Source organism: Hirundo rustica, chromosome 15 (assembly GCF_015227805.2).
Source record: "Hirundo rustica isolate bHirRus1 chromosome 15, bHirRus1.pri.v3, whole genome shotgun sequence".
NCBI lineage: Eukaryota > Metazoa > Chordata > Aves > Passeriformes > Hirundinidae > Hirundo > Hirundo rustica.
This window is the reverse complement of record NC_053464.1, coordinates 12,920,644-12,935,503: the sequence shown is the minus strand read 5'-3', so window position 1 is coordinate 12,935,503 and position 14,860 is coordinate 12,920,644. Positions and strand designations below refer to the sequence as shown.

The following is a 14,860-nucleotide window of genomic DNA, read 5'->3' as shown; positions in this document are numbered from 1 at the left end:
ATCACCTCTCTGTCCAACTGTGGGAGTTGCCTGAGCCGTGCATTCTGCCTGAGTGCAGGAAGTAATGTATAACTGAGACGATGCAAAAGAGCCTGCAAAAAAACCTGCCTTGGAGCTCTTCGGCGGCGCTTCACTTCAGTGGCTCACAGTGCTCTGGGAAGAGGCAAAGCCTGAATGAAATGGAGCAGGGAATATTTATGCATCCTGCTCCAGTGAGTGAATGCATCCACCGAAGCCAGGCTTCATTCAGCTTCCCCCTACACACCTTCAGAGTAAATGTGCAAGAGCAGAGTAAATCCCAAGGGTTGTGAAACAGCACTGCATGGCTATCCTAGAGCCTATAAAAAGCCTCCCCCTTTTTCCCAGCCAAGTCTGGATCAAAGCAGAGCCAGCATTTGCAGGTCTGCTGGAACATGGCTCACACACGCTCTTTGTCATGCTTTATGGAATAAAAGCTCAATACATAATTTATCTACTACACATGCTTGTGAAGTAGTAATTACACTATGCATGCATAAAAATCAGACAATGAATTTAAATGACCTGTTAAAGGCCACAAAACAAGTTGGTGGCTAAGTCAAGATAATTGCAGCTACCTCTGAATAATCCACTATCAGAGCATGCAATGTGTTACTGAAGTCATTTCTCTCAGTGAAAAAAGGACCATGTGAAACCAAGCAATTCAGCTCACACCTGGTTTACTAATCAAGCTTATAGAACAAAAGAAGTTGATCTTTCATTATTCATACTATTAAATACATTGTAAACTAGTTACCAACCCTTCTAGTAACAGCCAAACACGGGCAAGCACATTAAGTACTAACAGTTAAAATACAAATTCGGGTTCACACACAAATATTTTTAACAGTTTAGCTGTTAACACTGAACCTCACCAGGTACTTTTCAAGCAGTGGTTCTCACAGGGCCCTAAGGACTCTTACTCCTACATGTCAGAAAAATTTTTTTATCGATAAAGACTGTGTTTGTGAGCTAAGAATCCATGCCCCTTCTGTGAAAAAACCCAAACAAGTACAAGACAAAATGTTCAAGCCCGAAGTTATTCTAGTGCAGAGATAAGCTAGAAGTAGCAGTTGTAAAATATGAATAATAATACCGACCTCCACAGTAGGACACCTAGTATTTCTCTATTGTAGTGTGTATGTATATATCTATATATATCTCCCACTGAGAACATAATTGCTGTTTAGAATAGGGAAGCAAGTACAAAGAAAGAATTTAATTTTCATAAATATTAAAACCACCCCAGCTCTGAGGGGCAAGGCTGCAGAGAGAGATGTTATTTGGTAAACTGAGTTAAGTTACTGTTACAGGGCCATTAACAATGACTGGACTATAGTAAAAAGGAAACTAAATACTGTAAATCTAAACTCCAACTCAGGAAGACTTTGAGACCAGGAAGAGAGTCCTGCATCACACCTTGTCCCTATAGATCTGACAATAATCCAAGCACAAGCCACTCTGTGGACTGGGTTGCAACACAGTCACACACATGGAGATACTGTGCATTTACCAGAAAATCAGGCAAAAGGTGTTTGCAACATAGGTGAGAAGCTTTCTGGAACCACTGTCATTCAAAGAGGATCCCCCAAATTCAAGGTGCAAAAGCTTAAAGCCATGTACTGACAGACGCTTCCTTAACTCCTGAAATTCTGACTCAGTTTTATCTCCTGAAAAGTAGAGCTGAATTCAACCAAACCCTATATGATTTTCACAGAGCTTTTTAATGCCTTGAACCTACTGAGGAGCGATTTGGTGCTACTCTGCCCTATCATATGTTGTGTAAAATGGCAGGCTGCTTCTACTGAGTTCTTACAACCACAGTGGCCTTTTCCTTTCTGGAATGTGCAAGTCTGATTTTTTTTTGAAAAGGAGTTTTGAACTCAAAGCAGGAAGAAATAATCCATGCCTGTTTGTAACCCTCACAGCATGCTGCCAACCAACATTTTCCCTTACAGCTGTACAACAGCATTTAAAACACATCCACACAGAGCCCCTCCTGGAGACAAAACACCTAGCTGAGAAAACAGTGAGCACATTTCTCCCCAGGAATAAGCAGGATTCTTGCTTTGCAAAGCTGCTGAGGGTGGCAGGTTTGGTTTTGTTTAACTAAAGCTCATTCCCTCTCTAGGCACTGCACTTTGCAGAGAGAAAATAAATAGGCTGGAAAAAACCCAGGAGCTTGCAGGGGAGAACCTGCAGGGAAGCAAGCTGCAGTGTAAACAGGGAGGCAGAGCAGGGTTGGGGGTCAGGAGGGCAGGGCTGGATCTGGTGGGGGGAATGCAGGTAACAGCCCCTGCCCTACACCAGGGTGGAGGCAGGAAAAGTGGGCCAGGAGCCACTTTCCAAAAAGGAAATTTCACCCTGCCCAGGATTTCCAAACTGCAATAATTTTCCATGGGCCAATCAGGGAGGAGCAAGGCAAACGCACCAAATTAGGAAAGTAAATACTAGAAGGGGGAGAGGAAGGAGGAGGAGGAGGACCCAGCAACCACCTCCCAAAGCCAGCAGTGGGACAGGGGTCTGAGTTTCACGCTGAGCCCCACCAGCCCTCCCAGCTCTGCCTCTGGGACGGAGGAGAGGACACTGTGCCAGCCTCACCAAGCACTGTGAAGCCACCAAGAGAGCAGAGAGCTGCCCTGGAAATCAGATGGCCAGAATGCACAGCTACATGCTCCCAAAGGAGCATTCCCTTCTTAGGCAGAAACACCCAAATCGCTTCCCAAAGCCTGGCCCGTAGGGGAGAGCTGCAAGACCCTGCTGGGGGAGAGGGGAAGGCTGAAGGGGCTGAGCAGGGATGTTTACAAACGTGTCAGGCCCTCCTCTGTAAGAGGAACTCGGAAATGAAAGGGCTTCGGCAAGCGAAACCTCAGATGTCTTTTGAGGTTTTCTGAAGACTTGGCTGGATTAGCTTCTGCTCAAGACAAACGGATGCAATCATTAATCATCCTCAGTAAACACTGCGTTAGGGGCTGAGCACAATTCAACACTACCATTTCCACTTTCTCCTTATGCAAAAGAAACATTCTCAGGGAATCAAATGTCAGTTGCAGGCATACGCCAGAGTCAAAAGATACAGCCTCTGTTAGTAACACAAACCACACTGTGCTGCTTTGCACAAGATGACTGAATGGAAACTAACTACCATATGTTGGCAAAGGAACCATCCCCCTCCCCTCCCAGCAACAAGCTTCATCTAAAAAGAGAAGGTTAAATATAAACTAAAAGCAGTCCCTGAACAGAAGACTAAAACCACAGCTACCTCCAGCCCCCTCTTTCTAGAATATCTGCACTGCGCATCTGTGCAGCTCTGTAAGACGGTCGGAAAAACCCAAACAAGCCTCCAGATCATGCAAAGCCAAACTGGCCTCATTGTGACACTGAACTCTCAGTCTCAGCCGTGCAGATTTGAATACTACTCACTGAATTAGTGCTGTCAGAAGAGATTTGCATATTATACCTTTTTACAAATGTACAGACAAGAAAACCCAAAGGCTACTACTATTACCAGGCACACTCTTGCTATTTTGATACCCACACATTTTAAAATTCTAATACATCATCCTATACCACGAGTCTCTTTTACTTTATAAAATTATACTTCAAGTAACAGATTTAACTTTAAAAGATTTCACTGAAACTCTGCAATCTCAACCCTTTGCTGAAAAGGAAGGAAAATATTCCATAGAGTGACTTGACATTCAGTTTATTTCCACTGCACATCCACGGATCAGATAATTTACAAAACAGGATACTCGCCCAGATGTACATTTAGATTGCTACAGCCCCTCAGTACATGGTCAGCATCCTACCCCCATTTCCTTCCATTCCCAGGAAACCACGTGCCAATGACCACCCTCATCCCTAACTTCAGATAACAGCAGCACCACCCAGCAACAACAGAATATTACTGAGATAAAAATAAAACAAGCAGTCTTAAGATAGAAAGTATATGCCTGCTTTCTTTTCTCCATGCATATAGGTAGCTCTCAATAAATATTTCTAATTCCACTGCCCAAGATAGACTCTATATGTAACTCTATAGTGTGAAACCAACACTCACGTTTACCCTTGAACCCTCTGAGCTCTTAAACAAAACCCTTGTGCCCTGCTGCTGGCCACCATAACGTTTTTTAGCAGTCTTCCATCGTTTTGAACATCAGAGATTTAACTAGTTATTTTTAATGGGGCACTTCTTGCACCAAGGATATCAGACAAAACAGGGCTGGCAGACTGATGTAAGAGAACACATTTTTGAGAATTAACATCTTACCTGATAGTGCCTGTGGGGGATGGGAGGGGACTGACCACGCTCCGGAGATCCGGCTCCGGGATGTGGATCTTCAGAGGTGATATTTGAGGGTAAAGTGGCCGAAGGGGATGTGTTGAGGCTTCCTCTTTTACTTCCTCTTTATGGTATAAAGATGTGAACTGGATCTTTATAACCGTGCTAGGGAATCGGAAAGTACATCTGGAAAGGAAAGAAAGGGAAAAGTCAGTTTGACACGATACTGAACGTGTTTAAGTGGTTTTGTATGGAGTTGATGCGTCATTAATTAATTTGAAGTCCACCATTCTCTACTGATCTTTCTGCCCAGTGTCTTGGGCAGAATTACTGATCATTCATAAATCTCTGTAAAATACATCACAGTGAATCATGGGTCATCCAGAGATGAGATGCAAGCTGAAGGTTTGAGTAAGTTCAGTGATTTCCTCAAGGCCGTGTCTTCAATCAGTGACTAAGCAAGATGCACTCCTGTAACAACAAACTCTTGGGTTCTTGCAATGTATCAAGGGTGAGGATCTATTTTTAATTAGCTCACTGCACACATCTCAGGATGATCAAACTCTCTAGAAAATATCAAACAACAAGCAGTATGGAGCAAAACAGCTATGAAGTGCAGGCAGAGCCAACAAACTGGCTCCGGGTAAGACCCGAGAGCCCTATCTAAAGTCTCTATATATTGTATAATTGATACCCATTTATATTTGTGCACATGAAGTTAAAGGATCATCTAGCAGGTTTCAGATTAAAATACATTCATTTAGAAGTGCCTCCCTTTTACAGCTAGCAGGTTTAGAGCAGGGCCCCTGCAAGCCTGTGGGACCTAATTTCTTCTCTAAGTAACACTTCTTTCCAATTGTTATTTAGGAAAAAAAAAAATAATCACACATCTACAAGTGCAGCCTTCAGGAGATGCTTGGAAATTCAAAAGGAAATAAGCACTGACATTTTCCATATTTGAACAGAAAGCTTTCTAATTTACAGTGTCTACAATGAGCACAGAGCTGTAAGAGCGAGCGTTCTGCAATTCTTCTTATTGCACTTTAATTAGACAATCATGTGCAATCAATACGAGCTTTCCAGGGATCATTTCACTGATACTAAGGTTAAAGCAGCAGGAAATAAAAACCAGGTTTCACCGTGGGAAAGGCCAGCAGAGCACAGTAATTGTTTTGGATTCCAGCATCTTGCCTATAGAAGGAAAGGAAGGGATTTGGGCGGTGTTGTTGTAGCACTGTAAGTGCTGGTGTGGGCTGACCAGAATTCTTTTAACCAGTACATTATTGAATTCTACCAGGTACAGAACAAGGTGACAAACAAGTCTATCTGTTTTCGTGACCACCTTATCTTAGTGCCGCTATTGACAGAAATGCAGCTCTAAAACACACTCACTTGCACTTGGTTTTTTGGCACAAGCTGGTTGTGCTGTAAGGTAATGCTCAAAATTATCATTCAGGCATGGGAACTCATTCCCATCTCCCACCTCATCTCTCAAATGAGCTGGCTCAGCATTCAGTGGCTCACAATGGCTCTGCTAGTACAGCAGGAGTTTGCATTGCATTTAATTCACTTCAGAGGTCCTGCCACCTGCACTTATTAATGCATTAAATAAGACCATCATTGCTGGCAATGCAGCCTAATTGTGTTTATCTAACCCTTCTAGACAGGGTGCCCTGCAGACAGAACAAGAAGGCACAGTTCAAAACAGCAGTGTCTGCCAGCAGCAGGCACCAACCTCCTGAGATGAACCTGAAACAGGGATGTTGAGCCACTGCCCTGGATTTTAAGCTTTGTACTGCTACATGGATTTGCTTAAAGAGAAAAAGCTCAAAGTACATATATTTGCAACAAGCATCACATGGACTAAGGCGCAAAACCAGTATGAGCAAAGATTCATCATTTCTCAAGCCCTTATCAGGGAAAAGCTGAGCCTGTCACAGAGTGATGGAATTTTCTGCTGTAACACCAACTGCTCAGCATTTTCCAACACCTGAGTCAAGGACAAATCAGTCCCTGTTCAGCAGTGTTCAGTGCAATCCCAGCCTGCTGCTGATCAACAGGCCTGACTGCACAGAGCCCTGAGGCAGTTCTGCAGCACTGCTGAGGCCAGGAGATCCCCCCACTGCAGCCTCAGAGCAGTAAGGAGGTCTAGCCCACTGCCACTTTTGTATTCCTTTTCAGAAGGACCCAGTAATGCAAGATCCCCATCTCCTAAATTGCTCTGAGGTGATGGTAAAGTAACCCCTTAACTCTACCCCACTCAGCGATGCTGCAGCAATATTAGATAAAAAGTGACACCTGCACCCAAACCACAGTGAGAGGCTGGACCATCACCCTGTGAGTGCGGGCAATCTCAAGAAAATCTGTTACTTTTCCAAAATCATGAGTCAACCTGAAATGTGAGGTCTAAACCAAGGCAGTAAATGTGCTGAAAAGGCCCATCCAGCGCTGCTTTTCCCTGCGAGCCTCCCCAGAGCCACCCCATCCAGCCATGTGATTTACCCACCATCTCAGCCTGCAACCAGGGGAGGGAAACTGAGCCTGGCCTGGGCTGACTACGCCAGCAAACCATTTGTTGCCTGCTGGGATTTTGTTTCTAGACGGACAGGCTTCCCAGTTCACTGAAGCAGAACCCAGGATGTACAATCAGCTTTCAGGGATTATGGTAACTAGCACAAACATGGCCATTTTGTAAGGAACCAGTCCCAGGAAAACCAGGGAGTTTATATCTGCAAGGGTGCTCGCAGCTTTAAAAAGTCCTGCTCTGTGCTGGCTTCAGTACTGACACTGCCTGCAAAGCCAAACTATGGGTAATGTAGCTGAATTTGTGCTTTTCCTGATGTAAAAACCTGCGACCCAAGAAATGGAAATGCGATGCAAAGCAGATTGTAAATTCCTCCGGAACTCCTCCCTTCCCTCAGGGGTGAGAAGGTGCCCGGGATTAAGGTTATTGTTCCAGTTCTATCACAACAACCACAGCAATGCAAAAGGGGCACCAGCACAGCCCAAGCCACTGCTTCAAATCGACACAGCCTAATGCTGGGGAACCGCGTCAGTGAGAAATCAGAAAAGCACGACTTTGGAAGCATCGTGTCACAGGAAGATCACTTTTCATTACACTGAACCTGAATGCAGCTTTAATAAGATTTTCTATTATTCCCTTAATTACCCTCTTTCCAACCAAGCGGATTAACTTAAATTATATCAGGTAGTCCTATTTAGGAGTGAGGCACATTAGTGCAGGACTTACACCTTCGAGAATTACACTTCTACAGAAGATAAGCAGGACAAGACAGACAACCCAAGCAGAACTGAGCATGCATTCCTTAAGACTACTGGATGTATTTCTGGTAATTTAAACTGAGTTATACTATTTGATCCATGTTGCATGATTCCTATCAAAGATGCAATAACAATTTTTACTCCTGCTTAACATTTTCATTATGAGAAAAAGATCAATCTGAAAGCACAGATTAGACTCAATATAAAAAGCATAATGAAGTTAACTGGTATTTCCAAGGGTGCCCAAGAGGCAATTCTTTCAAGCACCCCTGAAATTTCCAGCTGGTCAGATGGATGAATTAATGGTCTGCAAAATCTTTGGTCTTGTTGCCAGCAGGAAGAGCCTGCCTCAGTTACAGATCTGCTGAGTTTACTCAGTAACCTGCTAACAGACAGGTATGTGCTGCCATCAGTCCCTGGCCATAGAAATCATATGGACTGAAATCACATTTACATTATGGCACATCCATCAATTCCTTGTGGGAAAGGGTTCTAATTTCTCTAGGATGCTTTGCAAGGCAGTGAGAATAGAAAGCTTTTTACTTTTTATTTTTTTAAAGTTTGTTTTAAAACTCAAAACACACAAACAGCCTCCCCAACCTCCACAAACTACTGCACAGAAACAATTCTTGCCTTCTTAGGCTACAGTCAGGAGAGAGTCACAGAAAATGGATTGCTGGCTCCGTGCTGCCTGCTGGAGTGCACAGAATTCACAGCAAGTGGCTGAATGCATGCTATATATACATTGGAGACCAGGGGGAAGAGAAGGAGTGCACATTCCACACATGGTTACAGTCACATATAAGACGTTGCTACAATTTTGTTTGCTTGTTTTACACAAGACAGATTTTTTCCAAAAGTTTCCTGGGCGAGCTCCTCCCACTGACAGCACAGCTCCCATGCTATTAGGCATCCTTCATGTGGTGAACCAGTGACAGTGACCACAAACATTTCATCTACATAAAGTCTGAAAATAAAGTGCTAGGAAACACTAGACTTTACATAAACAGTCACCCTACAGCAGACTTCAGGAAAGATGGTTAGGGAAAAAAAAAAACACAACAAAATGACTGCATACCCTGCGTGGCTCTATAAAAAGCAGACATTTTCCTCCTCCTCAAAGCACCTTTTACTCACAGATGCAAAGGGAAGGGAGATGCATTTGCCAAAACATAGTACCAGGTTCAATAGAAGCTATTACAGTCACTGACTTCTTTGTTAAAGCACCCTGAGTGCTGTTAGCACCAAATGACTTCTGCTAAGATCTGCTGCAAGACAGCAAGAAAAGGCTATTTAAAGATTTTAAAAGTAGGCAGGAAACTGTGCTGGATTTATGCTTTTCCATTTACACTGAGGAAAAGCACAATGACAAAAGAAGACAAATCATGAGAAAGCCAAGGTGAAACATATATGTAAGATATACATATAACATGCAGATATAAAACTTGGAATGATATTTATATATATTATGTTATATATATAAACATAATGTAGTATATCATGTTATATATAAACATTATTCCAGTTCATCATGCAAAAGGAATAACCAGAAAAGTAAGCGGGAACTAATACACATGTGCTCTAATCAGCAAGTTGGTACCATCTTTGTCTATTTTATCTTGTCATAACTTATGAAATCCTGTTATTCCTGAATGTTGGGGGTATAACTGCACCAGTAGCATCTGTGCTACAGTGCTGAGACGCAAGTTGAGCGAGAAACATTGTAGGAAGCGCTCTGTTAAAAATATCACTTTTTACAGTTTGGATTAGATGGTACTACAGGCCCCAGGTTTCATTCAAAACCCTGCTTAAGCATGACTCCCCTCAGTGAAAGGGCCCCTTTTCTTTTTGAACATGCAGATACTGTAAACACCCTGCTGACACTGAGCATCTCAAGCTTTTCCCTCCATCACTCTTGACTTTGTATCAGCATTGGTGTGACCAGCAGGACCAGGGCAGGGATTGCCCCACTGTGTGGTGACCACACCTCAAATGCTGTGTCCAGCTCTGTGCCCCTCAACTCAGGAAGGACGTGGAAGGGCTGGAGTGTGTCCAGGGAAGGGAACAGAGCTGGGGAAGGGTCTGGGGCACCAGGAGCAGCTGAGGGAGGTGGGAAAGGGGGCTCAGCCTGGAGAAGAGGAGGCTCAGGGGGAACCTTCTGGCTCTGCACAACTCCCTGACAGGAGGGGACAGCCCGGGTGGGGTCAGGCTCTGCTCCCAAGTAACAAACAGGACAAGAAGAAGTTGTGCCAAGGGAGTTTCAAATTGAACATTGGGAACCATTTCTTCACCTGAAGTGTTGTCAAACACTGGAACAGGCTGCCCAAGGCAGTGGTGGAATCACTTTCCCCAGTGGGATTTAAAAGACCTGAGGATGTGGCACCTGGGGACATGGTTCAGTGGTGCCGCTGGCAGTGCTGGGAGAATGGATGGGCTCAATAATCTTTAAGGTCCTTTCCAACCTAAGCAGTTCTGTGATTCTGTGATGTGAGAGGACAGTAGTCCAACTCTTGAGGATGAGGCAGTTATCTCTACAATCAGTAAATTCCTTGGATTCAGCAAAGGTGGCCAGCCAGAGCTCTAATCACAGCAGCATGTCCTGATGATAACAGAACTATGCCATTACTGGCTGGAGTTTGACCAAGAATGCCCACAAAAACCCTTGTAAAAGAGAAAAAATTCCAAACAACCCCCATGAAACAGCTGTTTCTCTGTTCCCTGTAATTTCTCTGAAAATCATTTGTTTTGTGCCAATTACACACAGCTCACCCCAAAGAATACAGTATTATTTCCACACACGAAATTTCCCAAATCACGTTGCATTTCTCAGCACAAGTGAGAATTTGCTGTCACTCATCTCTGTCAGGCTCTTACCTTTACCAGCTATTTCAAGATACCTGACATAATTCTGCTGGAAGGCAAGACGGATACTTGTCATCCTTTCAATGAATGTGCACCATAAATACCAAAATTTCAGGCTACAATCAATGTGCAGGTGCTGTACAGAAAAGTGCCCAATTACCTCCTGTAACCAGCTAAGTAAAGAACCACGAGCCTGCATCTATGAAAATCCTAAATCCACTCCCTATTCACAAAACCCTTTGAAGCAGTGTGAAAGGACGTGCCTTGGACAACATAAAAGGCTCACTGGGAAAGTTTAAGCACCTGTGCACCAAAAATGAAACTAAATTTGGTTAGAAAAAGATAACAGTTGGCTTCACTTACCTAAACATGTATCTGAGCCCTGAAGGTCTGCCCACAAAGAGATAAGCAAAGTGAGACAAGAACTACCTGAGATTCTAATTTCTTCAATAACAAGGCTCTGAGAATTGGTGTGACCTCTGCAACAACTGAGCTGGGAGTATTTATTGACCAAGACTTGTTGCTTTGTGATGCTGCATTCTGCCCAGGGACAGCAGCGCTTTTCAGAATTTCAGCTTTTCAACAGCACAAAACCTCAATGCATCACTTAGTACAAAACAAAACACTTCAACTGCAAAATATTGAGAAGGATGTCTCCCATTTCAGCCACTAAAATAACCAAATCAATGTTCTCTACCTTCACAAAAAGAAACCCGACCTTTATTTCCCAATGGGAATAATCAACACAAGTATTTTGCTCAAAATGATTATGTTTTTGATTGCTGGGACTAAGCTGTCTGAAGCAGCAAGGTGGGCAAAAGCACAAGTACAAAAACCACCTTTCAATCACAAGTGAATTCAAATGAATATTAGTTTGAATGATTGTCATAAAACCATACAACAAACTCTGAAAGCTGTCTCCGGAGATTAGGTACTATTCACCCCTCCTTTGCAATAAAATAATAATAATAATAAAGTCATCCAACATTTCCTGTTCCACTCCCTACCCTACAATTTTTTCCCCTAAATAGCACTCAGTAAGCAATACCAATAAGAAACCAGTTATATCATCCACTTGGGTCGTGCTATCTCCATTCAAAAAAAAAGAGTTAATTGCACTGAGGCTACACAGAGTTCTGGAGAAAAGAAAACAGATACGTTTAATTCCTTTTAGTCTAAATACACATCACAAAACAAGCATGTGCCTATCACCACGGTAGTTTAAGAGTCACTATAATGCTTTTCCTTACACATCTCTATTGGCTACAGGACACATTCCACAGTTTTAAGAGCGCTTGGTTCATTTTGAAGATTACTGCAGTCTAAAAGTAAAGAGTTTTCAGCATTTGTTATTTCCCTTTCAACTGCTCTACTGCTCTGAGCAGTTTTAGCACAGAAATCCTACTGAAGACCTACCCGTAAAGTCCTTTATGAAACACACAGAGAAACACCTCCTGGCTGGGAAAATCGTTTGTTGTATACATGAAGAGATAAGCAAAGGGTCTGCAAGTAAATGGTGAAGTCCAGAAACCACATTTGTTCTTCCTGTAATGAATCAACTTAATCTGAAGAAAAGCAAGACACGCACTTGGCCAAACAGCAGCAGGACAAGGAAATAAACCGCAGAGCTGCCTGCAAAAACGCCTCTGGTATTATCCACTATTGTTCAGTGAGAGGAAAAGCTAGAAAAAAATCACTGTTACTCTTTGTAACATAACTGACAGAAAACTAGATTTAAGAAGTACTGAGATCATCTGCAAATAAAGGACTACAGAGATCTCCCCCACTGCTCCAATGACAGAGCAACCCATTGTAATGTTTGGTCATAATTATTCTGTAAGTCACCACATGAGTTTAGATCTGGAGGACTGGTTCCTAACCTCAGAGCTACCCTGAGCTCACAGATCACTTGCCTTGCATGCTTTGTAGCACACTCACTGTATTTAATATATGCTGTCGTGCTTAACACTGCAGACACACAAAGGAGTTCATCTGTCAGCCAAGACTGAACCAGAACTGCCTGTGTGAATATGTGAGTGAGCTCATGTTTGAAATAATTAGTTCAATTCAAAAGACAGTGGTCTTACTTCTGTTTCATGAATTTAAATTTTCTTCTGTAGGGAACTTCTTCCAGAAAAAGTTCCAGCAACTATTTCCATCCACCAGATGTATCAGTAGCTGAAAATCAGTGTTCTGGGGTCCCTGGCATTACCCATGCCTTAGGTATTTCTCCTATACTAGAAATGATGTAAATCCAGTTTTAGTAAAGGCAAACTCGCACTGAAGTCATCAGGATCTCCTCATACCCGATCCAGTAGAATTATTATTGACTACCCTGTAATTCCAGATTACTGGAAGGATTTTTTGTCCTTCCCGGGAAATGCATCTGAGTTAGCTGGAAATCCTCATCTTTCTCGGACTTGCTTGGATGAGTAATGGGAAACCGGGTAAAATTCTGTGTCTCACGTGGATGGCTCACTGGTTTCGTCTGCCTTAAAAATAATCTCCCCAAAGAGATATCAATTGTGTCACTAAATCTCATGTAGATTTGTTTTAACACAATCTAAATCTGATTCTCTGCTGTAAGAGGCATTTCCTTCACCACCATTCCTTCTCTTCTGCCATTCCCTCTCAGTATCACCCTCATGCCAACAGTACCACCCAAACCTCTGCACACCAAGGCAAACGAGGTCGCTGGAATAATTATTCATCTCCTTTTTTGTTGGGACTAAGTTGCCAGGCAGATCAGATCCCTTAGCTTGCTTTCCAGATGGCATCACCAACACAGAGAAGGTGGAAGGGAAAAAAATATCAAGCAGAAAAAGGAGAGAAGAAGGTACCAGCAAAAATGTTGCAGATTTGTAATAGACTATAAAAAAGACGAAGCATGTAACCACAGACTCAGATTCAAGCATCACATGATCCAAAGACTGCATTCTCCTTTCAGAAAACAAACTGCAATTCATTCATTTTGAGAAGAGCTCTGGTCTTTATCAGGCAAATCACATCAGCCACATGCTGATACTCTCAGGCTGGAAATTTTCAAAACTTCCTGAATCAGAGAAGTCACCATTTATTAAAAATTCAGCCTAATTGTTTCAAAACCCAAATCACTCAGCTGTGTACAAGGGGACAAAACAAAAGACCAAAAATATTTCTGCATTCCAACAGGAGCTTCCCGTGGCCATGTACCCATGGCAATCCTCCCATGGCAACTGGCAGGGCCCATCTGCAGGAGCAGAATTGGGTTTGTGTTTAGCTCAGATGGGATCCACAGGCTCTGCACGCTGCAAAATCAATGTTTTTAGTACCTTTGTGCTTCCTGAGCTTATTCACTGAACGGCCTTGAGAAAGCAAGTGCAGTAAAGATGGCTGAACAAGGACAATGCCTCAGGAAAATTCAAAATTGCCATTTCTTGGTAACAGACAAGACCTTTTCTTTATGCTCCTTGTTACTCTCTAGCTGGAATTGTATGCACGACAAAGGACTTTTTCCCTTAATGAGAAGGCACCCAGGTTACACTGGGATTTGCCTAACACTGCAGATCACCAAGCTTAAAACGAGGTTTCCAACACAGCCAGACAAGATTTCAGATGGGCAAAGAGCGTGTGCAGGCAAGTGTATCTACTTAAAACAAATACTACCAGCAGCATCAGGCAAAACCACAACTTATGAATAGTTACATCTCTTAAAAGCACCAAGTAAATTAGCTGTTATGAATGTTGCTATTGAGCACAGTTGCACAGGGCTTCCCTCTATGCTATTTCATCAAGGTTCAAACAAATTGAGAAACACTTCCACAGAGAGGCAGATTTTCAAGTAGGTATTTTAGCAAAACTCCTTTTGAAGACAGCAACGTTCACGGCAAAGTTTGGCCAAACTTCCGGGATTCTTCTCCCTGCCAGCAGCAGGCACACACGGATGTACTAAAATATTAGTGATCCCTCAGTCCTTGCAGACATCCCCCCTCCGTGCACTGAGAGCAGCAAGCTCTCAGCCACTGCCCATCCCAGGAAAAGGCAGCGAGTGAAACTCAGCCAAACAGGTGGTGGTGGGGAAGGAGAATAAACACCCCCAGGCTGATAGGCTAAAAAGGAAAAGAGATCCCAGAAGCCCAACCCAAAGAGCTACAAAATGCTGGTTTGGTTCATATATCACCTTTAAAAGCACACAAAAGAAGACAAGCATTTTGGTTTTAGGCTCCAACACATGGATGCTAAAAGTAAAACCTTCAGGAGGGTTTGCACTATACATATCATGCTCTGAAACTTCAACAGTAATCCTGTTTCACACATCTTCCTCACAATTCCTTATTGTTCTTAGCAATCCTTTTAATTGCTGTCAGAGAACAAATGGATAAATTGAGTTAATTTTTCATTCAAGTGCGGACATTGAAGGCTAGTTCACACTGG

At 42.9% G+C, this 14,860-nt stretch overlaps 1 protein-coding gene across 1 annotated transcript in view; it reads right to left on the bottom strand.

Moving 5' to 3' along the window:
- FOXK1 (forkhead box K1) overlaps positions 1 to 14,860 on the bottom strand; it is a 56,121-nt gene that overhangs the window by 25,225 nt on the left and 16,036 nt on the right. Inside the window, exon 2 of the mRNA XM_040079264.2 lies at positions 4,292 to 4,489. Coding sequence (XP_039935198.1) covers positions 4,292 to 4,489 — 198 coding nt within the window. The remainder of the gene's footprint in view (positions 1 to 4,291; positions 4,490 to 14,860) is intronic.